This window comes from Canis lupus, chromosome 10, assembly GCF_011100685.1.
Source record: "Canis lupus familiaris isolate Mischka breed German Shepherd chromosome 10, alternate assembly UU_Cfam_GSD_1.0, whole genome shotgun sequence".
Classification (NCBI taxonomy): Eukaryota; Metazoa; Chordata; class Mammalia; order Carnivora; family Canidae; genus Canis; species Canis lupus.
The window spans coordinates 9,335,560-9,362,786 of record NC_049231.1 but is presented as its reverse complement, the minus strand read 5'-3'; the positions used below and the strand labels follow the sequence as shown (position 1 = coordinate 9,362,786).

Genomic DNA, 27,227 nt, shown 5'->3' with positions numbered 1-27,227 from the left:
TGGCGCAGTGGTTTGGCGCCTGCCTTTGGCCCAGGGCGCGATCCTGGAGATCCGGGATCGAATCCCACGTCAGGCTCCTGGTGCATGGAGCCTGCTTCTCCCTCTGCCTGTGTCTCTGCCTCTCTCTCTCACTGTGTACCTATCATAAATAAATAAAAATTAAAAAAAATATATATATACCAAAAAAATTAAATTAAAAAATAAATCTCTGCATTTGCTCATAAGATGCAGTTATGTAGCTTTGTGTAAAACTCTGATAACACATGCTATTATGTGTTCATATACATAAATGTATAAACAGAATGTTATACATATATGTAAAATATGATTTTACAGTATTTCTAATTTCACTAACTTTTCACTAACTTATTTCACTAATTTCACTATGGCTTTTTTGGAGGAGTGTCTTGGTGCATATGGTTGAATTCTTATTAAGTAAATTGTAAGTATGATAAAAAATAAAATAAAAAATAAATCTCTTTTAATCTAAAAAAATTCAAACAAAACAAAAAACAATGGAAATTATAAATATCAAATATTGGCAAGGATGTGGAGGAAATGGAATTTTTTTGCATTATTAGTGGGAATATAGAATAGTGCAGTCACTGTGGAAAATGGTTTGAGTTCCTTAAAAAGGTAAACGTAGAATTACCATATGATCCAGCCATTTCACTCTTAGGAATATACCCAAAAGAATTGAAAACAGGGGCTTGAACCGATACTTGATTACCACCGTTCATAGCAGCGTTATTACAATAACCAAAAGGTGGCCACAGCCCAAATGCCCATCAGCGGATGAATGGATAAACCAAATGTGGTCTATCCATACAAGGAGGTATTATCCAGCCACAAAAAGGAATGGAATTATGATAATATACAAAAACACAGGTGAACCTTGAAGACCTTACACTAGATGAAATGAGCCAGATGTAAAGAAACAAATATTGTGTGATTCCACTTCTCTGATGTCCCAGAAAAGGCAAAGTCTTGGAGAGAGAGTAGACTAGATGTCACCAAGGGCTGAGGGGAAGGTGCAATAGGAAGGTATTGCTTAAAGGGTGTTATGCTTTCAGTTTTGCAAGATGCAAAGCATTGTGGAGGTGAATGGTGGCTGTTAGCTGTACCACATTAGAAATGTACTTAAGGCCACTAAGCTGTACGCTTAAAAATGAGGAAGGGGGTAAACTTTATGTTGTGTATATTTTACCACAGTATCAAAAAATATTAATGGAACTACCATGCCTTGCAATTCGTAAAACATTTTCCCAAAGATAAAACTTTTCTAAATACAATAATCTCTTTGAATTTTTTATTTCACCCAGTATCTACTTGCTGCCTTTGGGACTTTGGGAGTGTGTAAATCTGAGCCAATTAGAGATGTTCTGAGTGAATAACCTCATGCTCCAGCTTCCAAACTTCAAAAGAACGTCTACCACCCAACTCTTAATTTCTGATGAGGCAGCAGCCCGTTTCTCCACCTTCCCCAGCTGAAGAGTCAAAGGGGCTTTGGGTGGGGGGTGGCAGGAGGGGAGGGAGGAAGGGGAGGTCAGGAGAAGACCAAAATTTTTTAAAAGCACTCATCCGCAGCATCGTGAAAGTCTTATTGCTGTTCTTGCTCTCACGAAAGGCACAGTATCCTCCGAGAGCACTTACGTGGAGTGTGAGATCAATCATGCTGGCTCCTTAATTGTTTATTGTTCTTTGAACATCTCTAATTGTTAACATCTGTCTGATATTGAAGTAGAATGTCCAGAAGGTGAGAGCGAAGCTTCCCCGGCTTTCCAGAGCAGCCTTCTCAGGAATTTGAATTCAAAGGAAAATCAATTCCTTGCTCAACTCTTGGCTCAAAATTGTATTGGCCTTTAAGGGGGCAGGGAATGGAGGATCCTGGATGGTGACAATGAATCAATGTGTCTTTGTAACTAACACTGAACCCATTTTTGAGAGCTCCCCCAGCACACCATTGGCACAGACTTGTCAAAATACAGCCGGTCCCTGGCTGGTTCCTCTGGAGGGGAATGGAATGCCTCATTTTTGCAAAGGCTACTGGGGCACCATTAGTTGCACGTGTCCTTGAGGATCTGTGGAGCACAGAGCTCAGGATTTGAGGAGTCGTGAACTGAGTTTGAATCTGTTCCTCTACTTTCTTACTTACGTGGGCAAATTTGTGCAGGTTAGCTTAAAGCCTTTGAGCTTTGCGCGCTCTCTCTCTCTCTCTCTCTCTCTCTCTCTCCTCTCTCTCTCCCCTACAGGGAGGATAATACTGGCTCATCAAATGGAAGAATGGCTGTAAAATGGCACAAAATCTGTAAAGTGCTTTCTAACTAAGAGTCATTTCTATTAGAGGTTCTGTAAGAGGCAGCAATGTCCACCCCAAGCAATGAATGACTTTTACTCCTCCTTCAACAATCAAAACCATATAGTAGTACTTTTTAATCTCCTGCTTTTCTCTCTTCTGTACCTATAGATTTCTCCTCAGATGTTTGCTCTTTCACTGGAGAATAAAATTAGTTACCTGCTTTTTAAGGCTATTGCTTTTTGAGAAGGCTATTGCTTGGTAATTACCCTCAACTCTTTGTTGTTGTTGTTGTTTTTAATCTTCTTCTGATTTTCTAGGACAAAGCAGGCAAAAATGAAAAAAGTCTGACGTTTTGGCCATTTTATTGTCTCTATCGATTTCCCCTTCAGTGTTCATTTATTGCTCTTCTTCCCATGAACCAATACATAGCAAATGCTAGAAGCTTCTTGCTCTGTTCTTTTTGAAGGGTGTCTTGCGTACGAACACCGTGAGCTGCTATTTTTGTCAAAGGTGCCACCAAGAAGAAAGCAAACGATCCCTGATGTGTACTCTTGATTCAGGCAGACCAAGAAAACCACCCATGGTGGCTTCCTCTCCTTAGGTCTATTTTTCCCTACTTCACATTGGCCCATTCAGTCCTGTGATCCACTACGTACTTCTCCATGTGTCATTTGAAAATTGTGAATTGTGACTGTGATGAGTCCTTTTAAGCATGCTTTATGTAATTTTTTGGTTGCTTTTTAAAAGAGAAATATGACCCTTACATATAGTACATCCTGCCCTGTGGCTCCTGAACTGTTTCTCTATTCACAGTATTTCCTTTGAATTTAATGTGTGCATATTAGTCTATGTTATTTTGTCTTCTGTCTTGATATGGGTACCTTGGGTTCTTGCTGTGTTTTAATTATCCAGGCAAGACCTCAAATAACTGCAACAACAATTCAGAAGAAATGCCCTTTAGTCTCAGATGTGAATATTTCAAAGATTATTGGTTCATAGGGGCCTGAACATCATTTGTTGAGAGTACTAGAGCTATAGGAGTTTTAACTTCCCAGAGTTAGAGACCTATAAAAAAATAAGCAGGTTTTTAATTTATTTCGCCAAGATGACATGTGATAGCCACTGAACTGTCGTGTTTTTGTCTTTTAGTCCAGATGATAGTGGTGCTTGCCTTTTTTCAGTTGGTCTCCATCCAAGAAGCTTTAGTGCCTGATTGTTTTACAAATATGACATTTAATCAATCCTAATTCTCGAGAAACTTAATTCACTAAGCATTAGTAGATCTTTAGAAGTGTTTCATTATGCACGTGCACTCCTGAAATGTCTTTAATGTTTATCTTCTGGTATTTAGAAGACTCTTCCTTGACAAAGAAAGCTGCCAGAGAAAAATTTAAGTGTATTCAGTGATATAGATGGAATGTATTTTTGGAAGACTAGAAATTGTAACATTTTAATCAATTATACTTTGTTGTTTTTTTTTTTTAATCGGTAAATAGGTAGTTTCTGGTATAACCAGATGGCTTGAAACACAAAAAAAACATATAAAAAGGCATATAGTGAAAAAATTCACTCTCTTCCATAACCCCCAGCCAACCCGGTCCCACCACAACATACACAAAATGAAAATCATGCTTATTCGTTTCTTAGAATTTCTCCAGATGTTCTTTATGCAAATATAAGCAAATATGAATTCATATTCATAACTTTCCTTTATAAAACAAAACATTGCTTTCTGTGCACACTGTTCTGTATGTGCTTTTTTCACTGAAAAAATAATCTTGGGAACCTTTCCATATTGGCATAAGAAGTGATTTATCATTATTTATAGCTGGACGGTAATTTTCTGTATGGGTACATTCTAATTTATTTAACTAGTCCCTCATTTGTGAACAAGTAAGTTGTTTCCAGTATTTTGCTATTATGAAGTTACTGTAATGAATATCCTTTTGCATATATTATTTTATACATACATAAGTATATCTGTTAAATCACATTAGTAGAAATCTGGGCCAGAGGGTATGTGCATTTATAATATTGTTAAATAATGTCAAAATGACCTCTTCCAATGTTATACTGGATCATATTTCCACCTACCATGTGTGACAGTTTCTGTTTCCCCACAGCCTCACCAATATGTATGTTATCCAACTTGGAGGATTTTGCTAATCTGGGAAATGAAAAAAAAGGGTATTTCATATGGCTTTAATTTGCATTTCTTATGAGTAAGTTTGAACAACTTTTTTTACCTTTACTATTTCCTTTTCTGTGAATTTCTGTTAATATCGCAGTCCATTTTTTCTACTGGCCTTGGGTTATAGTGTGTTAAAATCAAATACATGTAAATATCCCAGATTTGGGCAAATCTTAGGAACTGATCTCTAACTAAAACCAGTCTCTCTGTGGCCTGTCAGACTTGAGAATATGCCCATTGTGAGCAGAAAAACATTGGATATCCAAGTCATCCCTGGGACTTCCACTTTCTTTGGGAAATTATTCTAATTAATATTGAAAGAAATAAAAAGAGAATGTGATGAAGCATTCATATTGCTCAATTAATTCATGTGATGATTCAAGTATTCTGATATCATTAGCTTTGATTAAACATCATTCTTGTAAAAACAGTTGGGAACTAAAGCTTATTAGATGGATAATGTCATTTAAAAAAAAAAAAAAGAGGAATAGGACCACCACTGCAGTGGTTTACAAGCATTTTTTTCCTTTGGCTAGGTGAAGGAAAGAGCCAGATCTGAGGTGGGGGTTTCTTTGAATAATTAAAGCTGGTGTATCTCCTACTCCTGCTGTAGAGCTGGTTTCTGAAGTTGGAAGACACCTCAGACTATATCTCCACCTCCCAAACACACACACACAAACACACACAAACACACACAAACACACCTTTCTACCCATTGCTTGTCAAATTCTTCCCTAACTCTTGAGGAGACAAGTTTGGTTTCACTTCTCCTGTGACTTGCTCTTCAGAAACTTTCAAGATACCCATCTGTAACTCTAATAAGGCCTTTTGGGATTTATTTTAATAAATAGGCATTTTGCTTTAATTTCAATCCATGTCTGGAATGTGCATGTCAGGATTTGGCCAGAGCAGATTGTCCTCATTTGAGATTAGGTCACGGTGACTGTAAATCCCAAACAGCCACTCATTTTCCCCGAGAATTGGGAGAGTGGGTAGAGAGAGATGCAGACAGTCACAGCAGTTACTTTTACTTATTCTGTTGGTTGGTTTTCAAGTTCTGAGACAAAAATGTTCTGTCCCTCCCTCACTTTTTTGTACACTTGATTGTAGCTGTGTTGTGTGGCTAATGTCTCCTCCATCCCCCACCATCCTCTCCCCAAACCTCTTGTTTGTGGTTAGAATGAAGATAGAAAGCAAAGAAAGTCAGATATACGAGCCTGTCATGGGTGCTAAAAGGGCTACTTGGCTTAGGCAGATCTCACTTTTATAAAGAACTTCAAACTTAGATATTTTTTTACTATTATTTGTATATACATGTCCCAGAGATTCATGGACAGCATTGCAAGGAGTAGGTGTTCCTTTTACAATTTTACAATGTATGTCTCTGCAGTAGATCGCAGAGCTCTAAATGCATGAAAGATAAACATATTTTACAAATCCTATAACTAACTATAAGGCACTCTCTGGAGGTTAACAGGTTATTTTGTTCAATATAAATATTTCAAGTATTCCATAATTTGGGTAACCCCATTTCAATATTTCATTACAGGAAAAAAATGCCAATTATCTCAAAAATTTTAAGTAGTATAGGCCTTTCTCAATTTTATTAAATCCCTGGGCACTCAAAAGGGCTGAATTATATACATCATTGTGTCTCTTAACTAAAGCCATCCAGACAGTGAGATGCAGTATGAAGATTTCGGGAAGTAATATTTATAGACATTTATGGGGAGAAAAAAAAAGTGTGAGTTAAAACTTGCCTGGTCATATTCCTAGAGACATGTCATTCAGTGGTCCCCGAAAAAAATATTCTAAATTCTAATGTGAGCATACTTTTAATTGAAAGATTACCACTTATTATGAACACTAGCATATTCATTTAAAATAAATCAAATTTATGCTTCAAAATCATACATTTACTGGGGCACCTGGGTGGCTCAGTTGGTTAAGCATCTGCCTTCAGCTCAGGTCATGATCTCAGGGTCCTGGGATCAAGCCCCACATTGGGCTCTCTGCTTATTGGGGAATCTGCTTCTTCCTCTCACTCTCTCTCTCTCTCTCTCTCTCTCTCTCTCTGGACTCCTCTCTCTCTCTCTCTCTGCCTCAAATAAATAAATAAAATCTTTTAAAAATTTGTTAAAAATTATACTTTTACTGGTGCATAGTGGGCATGTATTTTGATGCAGAATTTGTGGTTTCTTGTGTTGTCCATGAGTTCTATACAATTGCTCATGTGTAATATATGATAAGGACCAGCCCACTGTATTTGATGTTGCAAATCTAGGGACCTGGCCAGGCCTGACTCTGCCTCTCTCTCACTTTGTGCACTTTTAGTGGCTCACTGACCCTCTCTGATCCTCAGGAAATTGTAAGGTAAGAAGGTTGCCCTATAATTTCTAAGGTCCTTCCCAAGAGCATGATTTCATTATTTTAAATTATTATAAAGGATTTTAGTTGCTATGTTTGGCTTTATCATATGGTCTCTCTATACATCATTATGTATATATGTTGGTCAGGAATACATTCAAAATATTCAACAAATACCTCCTATGTGCTAAGTAAGACACGTAGACTATACTCAAAGCTCTTGCTCACAGGCAGTTCATATTCTGGTGGAGGAAATAGACACCAGACAAGTAAATAAACAGACATTGCTGATAGTTCTAAGTATTAGAAAAGAAGTAAAAATTAGCTAAGGCATAGAGCATGGCTGGGAAGAGAGCGCTAAATTGGGAAAGGATGCCCAAGGATGAAGAGATGGCATTTTACCAAGATCAGAATCCTAAGAGGCTGGTTGTACAAAGGCCTGGGAAAATAATGTTCCAGGTAGAAGAAATAGCAAAAGTAAGAGCTCTAAGGTGAGAATGACCTTACCATGGTCAGGGAGCCAGAGGAAGGCCGCTGTGACTGAGGTACAGTGGATGGAGAGGAGAAAGATAGAAAGATACAGCACGAGGTAAGAGAGATGAGTAGGGCCAGATTACACCTGACACCATGGTCGGGTGTCTGCATGTTACTCTAAGGATAATAGCCCCTGGAGAACTTAAAGCGAAGCAGTATTGTGATTTTTTTATTTTGTTTTGTTTAAGAGAGAAACTCTGGAAGTCATGTGGACAATAAGTGAGCATGTTTTGGGGTCTATTTCAGTAGCGCAGGGAGATGATGGTGACTTAGATCAGGGTGGTGGGAGTATATGTGGTGATAGGTGAATGGATTGGGTAAAAATCCCAAGAAGGAGCCAGCAGACTATGAGCATGAATTCAAGGTAGAATGTAAGGGCAGGAGAGAATCCAAGATAATTCAGAGGTTTGGGGTTGTAGTGACTGCTTGAATGGGGGGGACCACGGACTACTGGTATGTGTGTGTGTGGGGGGGGGGATTGATCATTCTATTTTTGACATGTTAAGATTGAGATCCCTTTTCAATATTCAAGCAAAGATGACAGATAGTCAGTTGTATATCTTGAGTCCAGAGTTCAGGGGGAAGCCATGGCTGTAGATACAAATATGAGGGTATTAACATTTAAAGAGATGGAACTGATGGAGATGGTGGGGGCAGGGATAGCTAAGAGAAGGAGAAGCATATCCATATTTATAGGTTTAAAGAGAGAGGAGCGAAGGGGAAGGAGGCCGAAAAAAGGTGTGATTGGTGAGGTAAGTGGGAAGCTAGGACCATCTGGTATACCCAAACCCAGGCAGACAGAGAGATTGAACTCCTGTGATGCCGCCAAAATGTCAAGAATGAAGAGATCAAGGAACAGTTTTAAAATAACATTAATGATGAGACAACCTTCTGATGAGACAAGTTCGTGCTATCTGGACTGCATTTTAAGTGTGTACTATTTTTATAGTCTTAAACTCCAGGATACAGAAGCAATTTTTTTTTAATGCTTGCACAGAATAAACTTAAATCTGATGAAAAGTAATTGCCCCCAATAGTGATTCAGGAAAAAAGAACAAATCAGTGTGCCCTGGGCAGCCTTCCAGCAGATCTCTCTTCCTAGCTAGGAGGTGATTTATAATGCCCAAGAGTACTCGCCTTTTGTCATATTTCACTTTTTAAATAAAATTTTATAGAAAGAAATTAAAAAGTTCTTTTTTTCATAGTTGTTGCCAGACTGGGTAATGATACCACCCTGTCCTTTGTCATCATTTGTCATATAAAGCAAGGATACTAGTGCATGCTCATTATTTAAAAGCTGTGGCTGCCTTGTTAGTCAGTTGTTTCTCACTTGTTTAATTAAAATTCTGAACTGAATTATAACGTAAAAAACCTTCCATGTGTAGACAGCATGTACCTCCCAGAGTTGGGCTGTATACAAAACAGTGCCATTGGAGATACTTTCATGGAATAAGTGCAAACCAGATTTGTCCAATTAGTGATAATTATACATAAAGGATCAGATGAGCAAGTCATTTTTCTCATTCTAACTTAAACTTTTACGAGGAGCATTAGTTCTAGGGCCACCAGGGCACTATAAAAGAAGTAATTTAATAAGTGATATTCTAGTACCATAAAAGAATTGGCATTGGCCCACCTGACATGTCTGTGTTAGAGGACTGAGTTGTGCCTCTGGGAGGATTTACCATATTATTTTTTAAAGATATGTTTTATATTCAATAGGTTTCATGTGTATTTTTAGGATTATTGAACTGTGTTTTTAAGGAGCCATTTTTTGCCCTCTCAGAACTCATCTCTAAGTAATTCAGTTATGTGTGAACATCAGTGTCTTTGTTCTCAGTCGTCAGGGTCCTGACAATCCCTCATAATAAAATAAAAACAAACGAAAAAGAAAAAAGTCTAGGCCCTTAAAAATCCCCATTTGCATGATTTTTATTTCTACTAAATATGATCAGTTAACATTTATCAAACTGCCAAGAGGTCCACAAAACCTTACCAGGCCAGAGTGGCACAAAGCAGCTCAGATTACTATATACCAAGGACTTTACATGCATTCTCCCAATTCATACTCACAAGCTTGAAAAATAGGTATTGTTACCCCAGTTTGAGAGATGAGAAAATTAAGGCTTAGAGGATTTACGTAGTGTGCCCAAGGTAAATGGAGAAACCAAGTTTCAAACATTTTATGATGATAAAGCCTAGGAGCCTTCCACATTACCAAGTTAACTCTCCACAAAAGAAAGCCCATTTCTATGTTTGAATTGTTTGCAGTCATATTAGCTGAGAAACACGAGGCATCGGGTGACTATGATATATAGTATGCACATGCACTCTGTTGTTGTAAGCCTTAAGAAGAAAAATTCTATAATAATAATTTTTTAAAAACCTGATTAAAAAATGAACAGAGGACTCTAAGAAATATTTTTTCCAAAGAAGACATACAGATGCCAACAGGCACATGAAAATATGCTCAACATCAATAATCATTAGGAAAGTGCAAAATAAACCCACAATGAAGTATCACCTCATACCTGTCAGATTGGCTATTATCAAAAAGCCAAAAAACACATGTTGGTGAGGGTGTAGAGAAAAGGGACTGCTTGGACGCTGTTGGTAGAGATGTAAATTGGTGGAGCCGCTATGGAAAACAGCATGGAGATTCCTCAAAAAATTAAAAATGAATCTACCATATGATCCAGTAATCCCATTTCTGGATATTTATCCAAAGAAAATGAAGACACCAATCCAAAGAGATAAATGCACCCCTATGTTTACTGCAGCATTATTTACAATAGCCAAATATGGAAGCAATTGTCTATCCATAATAGAATGGATAAAGAAGATGTGTTATATTTATACAGTGTAATATTACTCAGCCATAGAAAAGAATGAAATCTTACCATTTGTGACAATGTGGATGGGCCTAGAGGGGATTGTGCTAAATGAAATAGGAAGAGAAAGATAAATACAATATAATTTCACTTGTATGTGGAATCTAAAAAACAAAGTAAATGAAAACAAAACAGACTCATAGATTCAGGAAACAAATTGTTGGTTACCAGAGTGGAGGTTGAAGTAGGTCATGGAGATGTAATGTACCCATGGGGAAGGATGGTCTAACTAGACATGGTGGAGATTATTTCATAATATATAAAAATACCAAATGACTTTGTGGTACACCTACAACAAATAGGATATCGTAGGTCAATTATACTTCAATTAAAATAAAAAAGGAGAGGAGCACCCAGCTCGCTCAGTCAGTGGAACATGCGATTCCTGATCTCAGGGTTGTAGGTTCAAGCCCTACATTGGGTGTAGAGATTACTTAAAAATAAAATCTAAAAAATAATAATAAAATTATTTTTTAAAAAAAGGAGAAAAGATATAAAAGAAAAATAAAGAACTGCCTTCTCTCACCTACTTCCAATTGCTTTATCTCTGCTGATGGCAGAAAAACAAGCCAAACAGGGTAAATATTTACCTTCTTTCTATTTATGAAACTTGTGATAACCCGATATGGGTTGCAATCTAAATGAGAAGAGATCATTTAGTGGATGGACATCCAGGTCTTAAGTTTGTGGACGTTGTTCACCAACCAGCTCGCCCTCCTCCGCTGAGCCTGGGGGCCCCTGGGATGAGGTCCAACCCCTGTGCATCACGCTGCATCTCAGTTACATGCAAATATGCAAGGCAAGAAGTTCTGGGATCAAAGGAAAAAAGATAAAGGAAATTGAAAAAATGACTTAATTATGCAACTTGCTCAAGGCTTTCTGGTATTTCTCCACCAAATTTAACATCTTTTTTTTTTTTTCAATTAAGTGTGTAGATATTTAAGAAAGGTGGTAAAGCTTCTACTTGGTTTAACAAAGAATTTTGTGACCTAAAAGATTTTTAGCTGAAATCCCCATAATTGGAATTTGAAAAGTATCCCTTCAACTGGTTTCCTGGAGAGAAGATGCTGACAGGAGCAGTGCCAGCAGTGCTTTCATATTTCAGTTTTATGAACTCTGTTTACATAAATGTGACATTTTTCAGATAATGCACAAACGCTTGTACTTATTTCAAGCAATACATCCCTAATTGTCAAAGAAGCAAATATCTGAGCTTTATTATACCCAGCGTAGCCATTATGTGTTGTTTACTCTTTCTATCACAATAAATAGCAAATGTTTTGTTAAGCTTGTCGTAAGCAAAATAGAAGCCAATAAAAGCTGCAGTTATACAGTGGAGAAACATGAAAGCAGAGTATACTTAAAATCAGTACCCAGATTGCTCAGTACATCTACACATGCGTGCATAAGCTCCCTAAGCTGTGTCTTTATGCAGCAGGCACGTAGACTGTACATGTCAAATAGTCATCATGCCCACCTCTACAATGTCTGCTGTGCTGTGTTCGAATTACTCACTTTGGACCCCGGGGATAAATTAGTTTCTCATATAACCATTCTGTTCTTCTCTAAGCTGTGGACCTGCACTACATGCCTGTGGGCTGTCTCCAGGCTCAGCTGCAATTTCTCTGAAAGCATCTCTTGTTATAATGTGGCAGTCCTACACATAGAATTCCAAAGTCCAATTTGAATTTATATAACCCACACCACAGTGTGCGTGTATTTGTCGAAGAGTTGACATTTCTTGAATATTGTAGATGCTCCATCCCATCTTGACTCTTGCCATTAGCTCTAAGGTCTTGCTTATTTTACTGCAGGGCTCAAGAGGAAGTCTATGGGATCAAGGTGATGGGCTCCAACTTCTGTCCATGGCGTTTGCCCTACAAGATAGGAAAGGACGCGTGGCTTGGGGTTGAAAGGTCCTTTTAGATCTCCTGTTCATATGCATACTTTTTCTTACTAGTGCTCATCGATATATAAATGTATATATATGGATAACTACATCTATCAGATATGTATGTGTGTATATTGATGTATGTGTGTATGTAGATACAGGCACAGACATAGAGATCTAACTGAGTGTCTCATGTGGCATTGATACACACTGATCTAGAAAATTTAAACAATGTCTACATTGAAAAAATACTTCGTGATTTGCTTGCCAACATTGGATTTCATAAAAAAAAAATCTCATTTTGAAATACACTGTGGCTCAGACTTAAATGCTCAGAAGAACCCTTCTAGAACTTTGATGATATGATTTTAAAATACCTTAAGGCAGATGAGAGTGAGTCAGAAAAAGTTTTAGTTATCATAAATGAACCTCCGCTAAGGTATTATTGCTAATAGAATCCAATATAGTTTTCCTTGATTACTTTCATGATTGAAGTGTCCCAAAGCAGACCCAAATTCAGTAATGAAACTGGCAAATGGTGATGGAAGAAAAGATTTCTTTTATTCTAGATGTTTGTACTTGTCAGTAACTTGTTAATTGGAAAATTGGAAGAGTCCTACTGAGTATAATGCTACAAAATCAGTTCAAAAGTAAACATTCACATTTTTTGTGGAGTTGAATTGCATTGTCGCTTATTTATCCTAATTATAAAAGCTGAGTCTTTGTTCAGGCAAGATTTATGTGAAAAGGTAGCGAAGTTGATGAAGTAGACAAAACCAAGGAGAGTCAGACAAGCAAGTAATTCGTGAGGAAATTGTACATCTGAATAATTTGTCTCAGAAGCAAATGAAGATAATTTGATCATCTTTGGGCTATTAAATCCAGGTACCTGGGTTTTAATTTTTATTTTGCCACTGACAAATTGAATCATAATAGACCTCTTAATATCAGTGAATTTTTCCAACTGAAAACTCTGCAAATGGTACCTCGTAGCTTTGAAAAAAAAAAAAAGACATGTCAAGTACTTGACTCTTATTGTTGTAGAAAATGGAAGGACAGGTTGGCCCGCACTCATATTGGTTTACAATTGTCAGATAACACGCTTCCCTCTCCAATGAAGGTTGTATGTCGTGTAGACTCTATTTATTGAGCCAGTGAAAGCAATATTAGGAAAAAAGAGGTCTTTGGTGGCAGGCAGCCTAGATTAGAGTCATGGCATCCTCTGCCACTTAATAGCTATTTAGCCTTAGACAAACTTTTAGCTTCCCTGAAATTCAGCTTCCTCCTCCTTAACAATGGGGCTAATAATATCTGTAACTGTAAGAATAAATCCCCACTCAAAGGAGTTCATATTATGGAGAAAAACAGGTTGAGGATTACAAGATAATATGGTAAGGGCTACCGTGAAAACATATTTATTGCTGAGAGATCCCTGCCGGCTCTTGTCTGTCTCTCAGCTTCTTTATACACCAGGTAAAGGGATGGAACCACCACTTTTTCAACTCAATTCAGTCCTGGTGCTTTATTTACACTGTTTAGTCGATCCTCACAAGAATCCTAGGCGGTAGGTACAGTACGATTTCCCTTTTACAGGTGAGGAGATTGGTGCTGAGAGTATAAGCAACTCGTCCAAAGTCACACAGGAAATGATAGAGCCACGTGAACCCTAAAAGATGCATTACGGTAAAATCCTGGTGTATTAAATGGGTTTAATGTTTTGCATACAAAAAGTATTTCTGGCCTAACACTCTTGTAAGGTTTTGTCTACATCATCACTGCCTCTCACTGTAAAACCAGAGAGCATCCAAAGTAGGGCTTTAAATAACAAAAATCACAGGCTCCCTGGATTCTGACAAGCATGATAAATCCTGCTTTAATCATGCATTAAAAACACATGTCATCTGCTTGATAAGCAGTCATCTGCTATTGCTTGACCTAGCAATGAATTAATAAAGCAAAACACGCGCGACCCAAGGCATACGTATGAAGGATATTATTCCCAAGGCACCCAAATGTGATTCTCACCCTTCCCCTAACGGGCCGAAAGGTGTTGGCTTCAAATGCTATGTAATGACACTAGCTCACGCTTACAGATTGAGCTTTAAACCTGGGAAATTTTTTTAGAACTATAAGCTATCAAAAAGTGAGTTCAGAGATAGGTCCCGAAATGAGCCAAAGCCAGAAGAGATGACAGTCTCAGAAAGAATAGCTAATTGGTGTTAGTCACTGGGCTTCCTAGGCTCCCCGTAAAATTGTTAGGTCTAGCAACGAGTCTGCCCCTTGTTGTGCAGGAGCTCTGCTGCACAGGCCCCTCCTGAGCCTGAGAACTGAGACTGCAGCACCCCTGCCCTGGAGCCTGGCTACTTGTAGATGGGGTGGGGGGAGGTGCTGGGGGCGGGCAGAGAAAGAGGAAAGACAGGCTTCAGTGAGCCCCTTTGCCAACAGCACAAGACATTCCACCTTTTTCTTCATTGTATTGCTAGTGGTCGCCCAGCCCAAGATTTATTTTCCCTTTCTAGCTGCATGAACACTAATGAAAGGTTTGAAATATTGTAAGCAGCAGGCGATGAACATGGTGTCTGGAATACTAAAGGAGGAAAGAGAGTGTCCCACTATTTATTCATCTGAAGATGATAAACCACTTGTAGGAACCAGTTCATAAATGTTCTATCAGCAGAGGATGGTTGGCATAGGGTAGGAGTTAGAGAAATTCAGCCAGGTTTCCTCTCCTAAAATGCTTGGGGCTGCTTGCCTAAAAGTCATTCTTTCAAGTGATTTGCTTATGTGCCAGAAAAAAAAAAAAAAAAAAAAAAAAAAACTTGAATCTTATATCATAAACTAAGCTAAGAATTCATGGCAAGGAAGTGAGGTCTGAAAGCTGGGAGAAGTTTTCTAAACTGAAAAATTCCAGGAAATCTTCAAATGCAGCCCCAAGTCCTATCCTCTGTCAGTGATATGTTCACCCAAGAAGACACCCAGGAGTGACTAGTGTATGAAAATGTGCCTTTCTTTTCACGCACACAGTAATCATAAAAATGAATGTGAATCAAATTTTTGTAAATAGTATATCATTGTGGTGAAGAGCCAACCCTATAAAGACAAGTTAAAGCTTTATTTCTGCACTTTGCTCCCTGGGAGCCTATTATTTCATCTCTACAAGCCTCTTTATCCTCCTGTTTCAAGTAGTATAATTCTACCTGCACTATTATATAGTTGTGAATATTGATCATGTATATGAGGTCCTGAGTACAGTGCTTGGCGTGTAGACTACACCACAGTGTTCTCAGGGGGTTTATTCATGAGAGACACACAGAGAGAGGCAGAGACACAGGCAGAGGGAGAAGCAGGCTCTATGCAGGGAGCCCGATGTGGGACTCGATCCCAGGACTCCGGGATCACACCTTGAGCCAAAGGCAGACGCTCAACCACTGAGCCACCCAGGTGCCCTCTCAAATTCAATATAATAGTAGTTGCATTTAAATTCACCGTGGAATCTACTGTTTAGGATAAACAATTGCCATTGTTTATTGCTTCCATAATGCTTCCATAAGACCAGAACTCCTTTTGTAACACATTTATCTTTTGTGTGTGTGTGTGTGTGCAGTTCTAAATATTATTGAGCTGTGAGGATAAGATTATACGCATAAAGGACTAAAACTCATGCTGTCATACAGTGACTGCTTGGTAATTGTTTATAGCATTATTATTTACATTTAAAAAATGTCTTATGGTTGACTCAAGTAGTTTGAACTACTTACTAGGGAAAGCACAAAGTCAGAAGTCAAGGAAAGGTCTGTAAGAAAGTATTTAGATTATTTGTAGAGGAAATCAGTGGTATTGACATATAATGACAGAAGCATCTAAAAAATCTTATATGATTACAGTCAAACCCTAATTTTTCTTCATATAACTTATATCCTTCATATATTGCCAGGGTATTCAACTGGAGGATCTCTTTTCCTTCTGTCTACTTTGCTCTCTGAAAAATTCTGGCTTAATCAGATTTCCCCATTAACACAAATTCTCATCTCTTGTTTCACTGTTTTGATTATTAATGGAAGTAGATTCTTGGAAAAAAACTTTGGTTTTTCTTGGCATATTGGAAACATCCTTTGGAGTATTGCTTCTTTTCTTTTTTTTTTTTTTTTTTTTTTTTTGAGACTTCTTTATTTATTCATGAGAGACACAGAGAGAGAGGCAGAGACACAGGCAGAGGGAGAAGCAGGCACCATGCAGGGAGCCTGATGTGGGACTCGATCCCAGGACCCCAGGATCACGCCCTGAGCTGAAGGCAGATGCTCAACCACTGAGTTACTCAAGTGCCCCTGGAGTATTGTTTCTAAGACCACTACACACGAGCCATGAAGGAAGGAATTGGGAGTCACGCAGTGGGTTTGGCACGTATGTCCTTGTGCTTCAGTCAGATCAGTGGCCCCGGGGAAAACAGTCTGTGCTCCTAGCTCTAAAATATTACTCAAGCTTATAAGTTTAGACTGTTTTTCCTGTACTATTGTTCCAGGGTGCTAGATACAGAGACAGTTTTTTTTTTCAGCTTATTTATTAGAAAGTGAGTCTGAATGGTGGTGGCAATACCTTTTCTTTCTCAGTTTCATTTAGGAATTAGTCAGTAGTGGTGACTATCTTATCATTTATTTGTGTAAAGTAATTTGCCAGAAATTGGCATTTGTTTTAGCTTACACTATACTTGGTTAACAGAAAAAAGAAAAGAAAAGAAAAGAAAAGAAAAGAAAGAAAGAAAGAAAGAAAGAAAGAAAGAAAGAAAGAAAGAAAGAAAGAAAGAAAGAAAGAAAGAAAAGAAGAAAAAATACTGAGCCACTGAACCAGATTGGAAAGTTGCCTTAGTTATAAAATTACCACCAATTGCCAGCAAAAGGTGAGGGCTTTAAAGGCCATTTTCTCAATAATCAAAGCTACACCAAACAAATCATTCTTTTATCTAATGATCTCCAGTGTTTATTCACTCACTGGCACAAGATGTAAATCTCTTAAAATGAAGTCATCATGACTCCATTTTGCTTCCTCTTATTTTTCCATGAATTTTGACCTCATTCTTGCAACTGATGTTTCATACTGAAATGTTCTAAATGTAGAAAGCTTTGTGGTAATATCATGTAAAACAAGATTTCTTGGAGAGCCTCGATTTTACAAAAAGCTCCCTCTTTTTCTCTACAGCTTATACTAGAAATGCAAAAAGAGCCCCAAACAAAAGGGGGAGAAAAGCAGAGATCTGAATAATCAAGAGATAGGATCATTTAAATGATCCAGTTTTGAAGCTGTGACCATTGTTACTGGAATGTTCTTAAAAACCTCAATCTTTTCGATGAAGACATGTTGAACATTTTGTTGCATGTGCTATCTCTAGAAAAATCTATGTACTCTTTAAAATTTTTTCCCCAGAATTTATGCCAGTTGAAATTGTGAGCAATATGTGTCAAAGTAACTTAATTATTTTTAATTCAACATGCAGCATTAAATGTGTTTCGGATGTACAATGTGATGATTCAACAATCCTATACATTGCTCGGTGCTCACCAAGATAAGTGCACTCTTCCTCTCCTTCACCTATTTCACGCATTCCCCCCGCCACCAAAGACCCATTTGTTCTCTGTATTTTTCAAAGTAACTTCTTGTTTCATTTTATTTATTGGTCAAAAAAATGGAGGGAACCTTAGTTTCTCCAAATGTTTTATTTATTTCTATGGGTTCTCCCACTCAGCTCTAGTTGCTAGGAGATAAAATCTTTGATTCTTATGACCCTCCAAGAATCCTGAGATCTCTTCCAAACTGTTTATACTCATATACTTTTTCCTGAATAATGGTGCACTTTTTAAATAAGAATTAGTAAATGGGGACACCTGGGTGGCTCAGTTGTTGAGTGTCTGCCTCTGGCTCAGGTCGTGATCCCGGGGTCCTGGGATCGAGTCCCACATCAGGCTCCCCATGGGGGGCCTGCTTCTCCCTCTGCTGTATCTCTTTCTCTGTGTCTCTCATGAATAAGTAAAATATTTAAAAAAATAATAATTAGTAAATGTGGCTTTAGATAGCCAGTACTCGTTACCCTGAAGTAATTTATATTTTTCACGTTATTATTCTAATGCTAAGACCTTATCTAACCTGCACATATTTCATCGTGTTAAGATACTGACAATGTCAGCTGGCATAACCTGATGATTAAGTCAAGGAATTAAAGCATATTGTCCTCTCAACATATAGAAAGTGTAGACACTGTACTAAATTTAACTTTTTAAAGTTTTCAATTGAGATGGGATATGGTAATGAAAATAAGCCTCATGCCCTAGTGTCCATCCCTTTAGAAATGTCAGTTCTTTGGCGGTGAGGACAGTCTGTAACTGCTGTGACTTTTTTTTTTTATTTTATTTATTTATTCATGGAGACACAGAGAAAGAGAGAGGCAGAGACACAGGCAGAGGGAGAAGCAGACTCCATGCAGGGAGCCCAATGTGGGACTCGATCCCAGGACTCCAGGATCATGCCCTAGACCAAAGGAAAGCTCCAAACCGCTGAGCCATCCAGAGATCCCTGCTGTGACTTTTGTTCATCTGTTCCTGCTGGAAACAATACCAAGGAAGAAGCATCCGAGTTATCATTTGTGATTCAGACACATGAGCGTTGGGAATGCCAGAGGCAGAAAATGTGCAATTTCATGCTCATTAATTTCAGAGAGGATTTACAAATTAACCTGGCTCGAGATACTACTCTTCCAAAAAACCTGTAGGCATCACCAAGCAGCACAGTTACTACAGACCCTTCCACAGGGTTGACCAGATGCTCGGGGCCACAGCGGTCCTTTGCATCAGCTCCTGAAGATCATAGGCCAGATTCTGTGCTGGAGACCTTCCCGGTTCCAGGAGAACTATATGCATCCAAGGGAGCAACGTTGTGTCTGAAGAAAAGAGTTTAGGGAGATAGTACCACAGAATATTCTTTCCCCCATGTTCCTGCCATGAGGCAGTAGATAATTTTTCACTTGGTTGTCTTTTACTGGCTAGGAGGTGGTAACACCATACTATGTCCTGTCTCCACCTTAATCAATCAACTGCTGTAGGTAATCCGACCTTAGGTGTATCCAGTTACCACCATAAACGAGCCATTTTAGGATTGTCAGAGGCTTTAGGGTGAATCAAGAGAAGATGGAATTCACTGAGAATCATAACATCGCCACAGTTTCATTTTCATTTGAGGAAACCGTTCCATAAGTAATTTGATAATTATAGTATTTGAGAACTAGCAAGAAGCTATTCGGCCTTCTTTGTAGGCTGCCATTGACACAATCAGGTGACAATCAGGACAGATGCATCCTCACCACCTGTGCTGTTGTTCTTGGTCAAATCAATCGGAACAGGGATTCCCAGATGTTACTGTGCAGACAGATCACCCGGAGATTTTGTTAAATCCTATCCATAGGTCTGGGGTGGGGCCAGAGATCCCACAGTTCTGACAAGCTCCCAGGTGATGCCCATGCTGCTTGTCTGTGGACCACATTTTGAGTAGCAAGGAGTTGGCTAATGGGGCGGTGACAGACAAAGATGGCCTTGTAAGGCAGGCCTACAGCAATATGAGCTCTACTGCTGGCATTGTTTTTAGCTGTAATATGTGATCCCCGAAATGGTTATGTGATTGTGAGCAATATAATTTTACAGGACATTCTATCATTGTGAAGAAACCATCGTTACGCTTGTTTTTAAAATGAAGTCACTCTGTTTGGATGGGGTTTTTTTAATTGAATATTCAAAAGCAAAAGACCTGGTCCACTTTAAGAATATAAAGTACATCTGTGTCTGATTTATAAAACTGTACAGAAACCTGCAGAGTCAAGGATAGACAATAATGTCATGCAAATGCAAAACAAATAACACAAGACAGGAGGGTTAGTTGGAGAGGGAAACCGTCTCTTCACAGGAAGAAGACGAGACAGGAGGAGCACATTGCCTCTGCCTTCTACCATCAAGCTCAGATCATTCCTGCTCCCTCTGGTTTAAACCTGGTTGGTGGACTACTTCACCCGTTGGGCAAGGAGATTAAACTAATTCATTCTCAAGTCAGATGTAAGCAGTTATCCATATGGTAGCTTCAACACACCAAAGCAATAGAATGGAAGCCCATGTATGACTCAGAAGCATCTGACTCTTGGAAAGATTGAGGGTGCATTTTTTGATTGGCCCTGCGAGGGGTAAAGGTTATTTTATCAGACATTAAGAACTACTTGGGATCAAAGAGGAGTACTGAGCCATATCTTTGAGTGTGTTTTTCTTTCAATTGTGTGAGGGCATGGTGCTTGTATATATACATTATTTTAATAAGTGTAAGTTATAAGTAAGTCTATTGTCAAAACCCTTGGACAGCTACCCTTCAGGAAATCTTGCTTACATTTTAGGATGTGCCATCAAACCACCAAGGCAGCCGACTGAACTGGAGGTCTAGTGTCTAAAAAAGAGACACACAATATACAGCCCTTACGACAGCTGTCTTGCAGTACATTCATACTGGGCTGGAATAAAATGTTCACGGGACCCAAGTACTGAAAAGATTATGGTCCCACATCACACAAAACTCCCATGTTAGCCAAAAATTAAAATGGCCTGTTTCTTGATTTTTCTGATAGCGGAATTCTGGATATGTTCTTGAAGTTGGAACTCCCTTCCTCTTCCCATGCATCCCCCCCACCAGTACCCTAAGCCCATGCTCCTTTTCCCCCTCAGCTACTGAGCTACTGAGACTCAGTTGCAGTCTCAAACACACGAGGCAATAAGGATTCCTCAATCACCATTCCACGTAAATTTTTATTATCTTTTCTCCACGTTGATTCTTAGTTTGCACATAGTAGGCACTAAACTTTGTGGAATGTAATTGAATTCAAGGGACAGATTATTCCCTCCACAATGGATTTCATTTTGTTCATGCATGAAAAACAGAGGTTTCTTCTGAGTTTGTAATGACACGCATGAACATTGTGGCATGAGCTGCCTATCTCCCTGCTGCTAGGAAATGGTCATAATGTTTAATTGCACAAAATGCCTTTTTTTCCCTAATCAAGAAGTTAAGGGATCCGCTGGCTTAGCAGGTGCCTCAATTGTGCATAATTAGTTGCTAAGAATTGTTTAGCATTGGCTGATTAGTCTCAGCCAGAGGAAATTAATTTTTTTTTCTTGAACAAAGCTATGAACATAGCTAGAGATTCTTGAAACCACAGTCATATCCACTCCCTCTGGGAAGCCAAGAGACACTGGAATGGGGGAGGCAGGAGATGGAGAGACAAGCAGCCCGATTACACATGGATGCTATTTGACATCAGGCAACCATTCTAGGTAATGAGAACATGAGGGGACCTGAGTCCACTCCTCAAAGTGTGGTTCTCTTAGCTCCAGCTTGGGCTTCGATCGTGATGCAGAATGAAGCAGTACTCCTTAGACGCCTGCTGCCTACCTTCCAGGCTTATAAACACCAGCTTCACTTGGAATATGTAATCAAAACAAATGATATGTGTTTGCCTCTCCTGTGTTTGGCACATGAGGAGGAGATTGACCAAACTTGGGGGAATAAGAGGGACAGATGGTCCTCTCCATTGTTCCACTTCTGTTTTAAGTACATGGTTGACTAAGCCCTTTCTGTGCCTGTGTCACAGTGTCATTCTCCATTTAATGGAGGGCATTTTCCCTAGTCTCATGGGATGTCACTGTAAAGGGAAGCTGTGCTCTTCCTTCTTAAAACCAATATACAGCCCTTATGACAGTGAACGGCCATCAAGTGTGACAGTGATTATTTACCTGCTCAGATGTCATTAGGAAAGGTTGACAGTTCTGACACCCTGTGATGCCCTTAACGATTACTTAAAGCATTCCCTTCTGTGAGCAGTAGGCCACCAATTGAATGTCTGCTTTGCCACTGTGGTGACTTTCAGTAAGGATCCCTTTTTAGATGATCCACCATCAAAGTCAAGGCTGGAAGTCCTGCATGAAAATCAGAATTCTTTTGCTTAAAGGCATTATTTTAAAGATTTTTGATAAATCTTTCTGTGGTCTAGATGAAAATTAAAGGAAATATATTTTTTAAGATTTATTTATTTATTTATTTATGAGAGAGAGAGAGAGAGAGAGAGAGAAAGAGAGAGGCAGAGACACAGGCAGAAGGAGAAGCAGGCTCCCGGATCGCGCCCCGGGCCAAAGGCAGGCGCCAAACCGCTGAGCCACCCAGGGATCCCCAGGAAATATATTTTAATATATTTTAGTAAATATAACAAAGAGTCACAAATTTTTAAGGTGTGTGTTAATTCAATACTTAATATCTGTTGGGTGATGATGTGACAGTAAAGGAATAGGCTATAAATAAGCCTAGAAAAAGAAAAATCAGAGTTAGGAAGGAGAATAGCGCATAACAAATGCTTGGCTTTCTTCAGGTTGCTTATTTATAATAAATGCTCTAGTTCAAAAGTTGACTATAGTTCACTCATCTATCAGCAAATGTTTAATGAATGTGTGTCAGGCACTGTTCTAGAGATGTTATCTACTGATTTCCTTTCCTTAATATTAGGCCTCTTTTTTAATTCATTTATGCAATCGGATGGAACTTGAAAATCTACTTAGTGTCTCCCTGATAAGATAATGAAGTATTAACATGGATCTTATATTCACTGAAAACTTAAGCCCTTACTGAGGAACAGTGCATTGTATTGGCATTTATTTTAAATTTGTATGTTCCAAAAAGTAAACTTAAAACTATAGATTGGTTCTGTGGTACAATTTAAGTACACTTCATTTTAGAAGGGGGAATGAGATTTATATAGACACAAAAGGAATTAGCTATGATTATACATTTTCACAGCCTTCATAGTACAATTTTTAAAAGATTTTTATTTATTTATTCATGAGAGACACAGAGAGAGTGGGGGGGTGGGGCAGAGACACAGGCAGAGGGCGAAGCAGGCTCCATGCAGGGAGCCTGACGTGGGACTCGATCCCAGGTCTCCAGGATCAGGCCTGTGCTGAAGGCAGCGCTACACCACTGAGCCACCTGGGCTGCCCCATTGTAGAAATTAACTTACAATTATGCAAGCTCTCTGCTGAAGTGGTGTGTCCAGACTTACCTGTGTGACACAGAAGCATGCGACTAAGAGCCTATCAAAGCTCATTATTCATCCAAGAGGAAATACCATCAGGAGGAAAGAACATGGGGAAAAAATTAAAGAAATTCAGTCCAGACTTACTCTAGATGTGTGTACTATAAATTTACTTCTTTGGACTTCAAGTCCTGACTATAATATGAAAGAGTGGTCTAAATCATCCCTTGTCACCATGAAATTTTAATGATATGGGACGGCTCAGTGGTTGAGCACCTGCCTTGGGCTCAGGTCGTGATCCTGGGTCCAGGGATCGAATCTCACATCAGGCTCCTTGCGGGGAGCCTACTTCTCCTTCTGCCTGTGTCTCTTCCTCTCTCTGTGTGTCTCTCATGAAAAAATAAATACAATCTTAAAAAAAAATAAATTCTAATGATGTGTCAACCAATCTCCATTAAGGAACACATGAGAAAACCACAATAGCTCTCCATGACTTTATGCTCAAGGGTTAAAATGTACCCCAGACATTCTTATCCTTTAGTATCCTACGATGGAGCCATCAGCCATTGATTTATCCAGTGTCTTTTCTCCACTTCTACTTTCAACCAAAGTTTGAATCAAGAGTTGACTTTGAATAAATCACATCAAGAGTTGATATCTATTCTATGATGGGTAGCTTTTTATAAAAGGCCTGTATTACCTCCTAGAAGTTTAAAATAAACAGATATTCTTAGGAAACATTTCTTTAAAAACAAATGTTAGCCATCTGTATGTCTTCTTTGGAGACATACAAATTGCCAACAGACACATGAAAAAATGCTCAGCAGCACTCGGCATCAGGGAACTACAAATTAAAACCACAATAAGATACTGCCTCATACCAATCAGAATAGCTAAAATTAACAACTCAGGAAACAACGATTGTTGGTGAGGATGCGGAGAAAGGGGAACCCTCGTAAACTGTTGGTGGGAAGGCAGGCTGGTGCAGCCACTCTGGAAGACAGTATGGAGATTCCTCAAGAAGTTACCAGTAGAGCTACCCTATGACCCAGCGATTGCATTTATCCAAATGATACAAACAAAGTGATTCTAAGGGGCACATGCATCCCAGTGTTTGTAGCAGCGATATCCACAATAGCCAAACTATGGAAGGAGCCCAGATGTCCATCAACAGGTGAATGGGTAGAGATATATAGATATATGTACAATGGAATATTACTCAGCCATCAGAAAGAATGAAATCTTGCCATTTGCAACAATGTGGATAGAACTAGAGGGTATTATGCTAAGTGAAATAAGTCAGTCAGAGACAAATACCATATGATCTCGCCCATATGTGGAATTTAAGAAACAAAACAGATGAACATGGGGGAAGGGAAGGGAAAAAAATAAGATGAAGATTGAGAGGGAGGCAATCCATAAGAGATTCTGAACTCTAAGAAACAAATTGAGGGTTTCTGGAAGAGTGGTGGGTGGGGGGATGAGGTAACTGAGTGATGGACATTTCAAGGGCCATGATGTGATGAGCACTGGGTGTTATATGAAACTGATGAATCCCTAAATTCTACCTCTGACACGAATTTAAAAAACACACAAATGTTAAATGGTACCACGCTGCTGTGTTGCTGTGCTCCCCTTAACTCTCATGATAAATGTTACCAGGATTCTGACTCACTGACATTAGGAATTATTGTTTTCACTCTGATTGACCTTGGCAAGCTATTCTTAGATAATATCAAACTTACTTCAGTCTGGAACTTTGGCCAATACAACTTCGGGCTTCTAGAGAATTGTTTACTTTTGTTTATGCTTAGTAAGGGCACTCTTAATACTGGGAGTGGGACTGGGGCTGGGGAATGGATATGTAGGAGCTGGCCAGGTAATCATTTGTAATGTGGTTTCAGCCTTATAAGGATATGCTTACCTAGACTATCTCCGCTCTAAATCAAGAAAACTGTTTTCAAATATAAATGAAAAATTAATTTTACAAAGGTTGACTATTTCTATAGTGCAAAGTGGTAAATTTCTTAAAAATAAAATAAAATAAAATAAAAATAGCTCCTTAGAGTATTGACTGCAAAAACCCCCAGAGTCTCCTGGGCAAATCTCTTATTGCCCTTTAAGAAAATCCAATGCTGGATTCAACCCAAGACTTTAATTGGCTGGACTCTTGACAAATTGAAAACTGAAGAAAGCCTGTAGGCTTCCAAGATGCTGTCCCTAAAACTAGTTGTTATGATCTACATCTCCTTGGCTCAGTGCTCTGTACTCATAAGTATACAGTTTCAAAGTTTTGGATTATGACAGAAAATATATTTTAATTGGTTTTATAAAGAATCCTGATTTTCATAATGGTGGGTTTAACAGGTGCTGTATAAAGCATATTGCCTGGTCATTAAATCAGTACTGTGCGAAAAGCACTCAAATTCCACTCAGGTGGAAATGGTGGGGCAAATAGAGACTTTTGTAGTACAATGCTTACATTTTTGGTTGTGGTTTCTGATTATTGCATTTTCAAGGAGAAGAGTCAAAAATCTAGGATACTGTATCATAAGCACAAATGATGCCGTTGATTGTATTGGTATCTGAAAGTTAATAGATTACAGGTATGGTTGGAAGAACATAAAGAATTGTGTGACAAATGGAATATAAACACAAAACAGCGTGATTTCCATTTTTTAAGTTAATTGCAGATTACAGCACTGTTAATCTTTCCTTTTTGTCTTTGCTTATAAAGGCCTTGTTAGTTTTATGAAGAAATCGTGAATTATTTCAAACCAAAAGTATATCCTACAAAGGAATCGAGTTCCTCAGTTTTGAAACACAGACCACTCAGTTGGGAGAATTCATGTTTTCAGATGATAAAGCATATTTGCTGAATTAAATCCTTGTTATGTTTAATAGTTTACGATGTACAATATGGTTCTTTTTAATCATTTAATGATTTCCTATTACAAAAATAACCGCAACAAACCTACCTAACAGTGTGACCGGAGGTACCATTTGGCTCATCTGCCTTGACTACATATGCTTGTTAATTATTTTACATTGTGTCTACTCAGGCCATTTATATCTTATTCTTGAAAGTGTTTACGGTTGTCACGCAGATGTCTCTTACTTGATACAAATGCCCCATGCGAACTGGAAAGAATTCTTCCTTTCTTTTTTAACCCTAATATTTGCCATCCTAGAGCTTTACTCCTGTATTCCAAGCCAGATTACACCTTTTTCGATATTTAAATAAAAATCACTTTACTGAGAATTTCATGGACCCATCCCCTCCATGATCTTGCCACCTAGTGTGTTGCTCATTCAGCTTCTTTCCTAACTGTCCCCGGTATGCTGAGCTTTAGACCTTCTGGCTTTTCAGTTCTCTCTATGATTCTGCAGGTTATTTTTATCTCTTTCTAAAAGAGGGTGAATCAGTCCATTGCAGTATACGTCTTCTTTTGCCAAATCATCATTCCTTCCCTGTTCCCGACATAGCTTCTCTGGTCTTCCTCTAAATGTCCCTGTCCCTCCATTTTGCTCTGGATGCCATTTCGCACTTCCAAGAGGAGCCTACTAACTCTGTGTTGTCTTTATTTTCCTGCAATACTAATGCTCTGTCATCTGCTTATAATGCTCTGTCATCTGAAATATAATATTTCTTTTCATTTCCTTTGGTCTTCTGATTGTCCATAGTGCCCACTGAGCCATTTTATTCCTTCTTTGTCTTCCTCTTACTGACGTTCACCGATGCTTATTGATCAATGAATGTAGGTGACAGGCAAATAATTTTGTATGCTGTATTTGCATAGTTCTTATCATTTTATGCCTTCATGTACACGATAGCTTGATCCTGACAATCCTAAGAGGTAGATGAGAAAGTATCTCCCTCTTTTGTAGGTGAGAAAACGAGTGTTCAGAGCATTTGCAATGACTCATCCCATGGCTAAGTCAAAGTTAAGACTCAGATC

At 38.6% G+C, this 27,227-nt stretch overlaps 1 protein-coding gene across 13 annotated transcripts in view; it reads left to right on the top strand.

Annotated features, from left to right (window-relative positions):
• The window catches only part of GRIP1 (glutamate receptor interacting protein 1), a 660,770-nt gene that overhangs the window by 453,841 nt on the left and 179,702 nt on the right, over nt 1-27,227 (top strand). Inside the window, exon 1 of one of the 13 annotated variants that reach the window (XM_038549946.1) lies at nt 4,503-4,521. The exons of the other annotated variants lie outside the window; for them this stretch is intronic. Within the exon in view, the coding sequence (XP_038405874.1) occupies nt 4,518-4,521 (4 nt within the window). The 5' untranslated portion in view covers nt 4,503-4,517. Of the gene's footprint in view, nt 1-4,502; nt 4,522-27,227 lie in introns of those variants that run through there. 13 annotated transcript variants of the gene reach the window in all.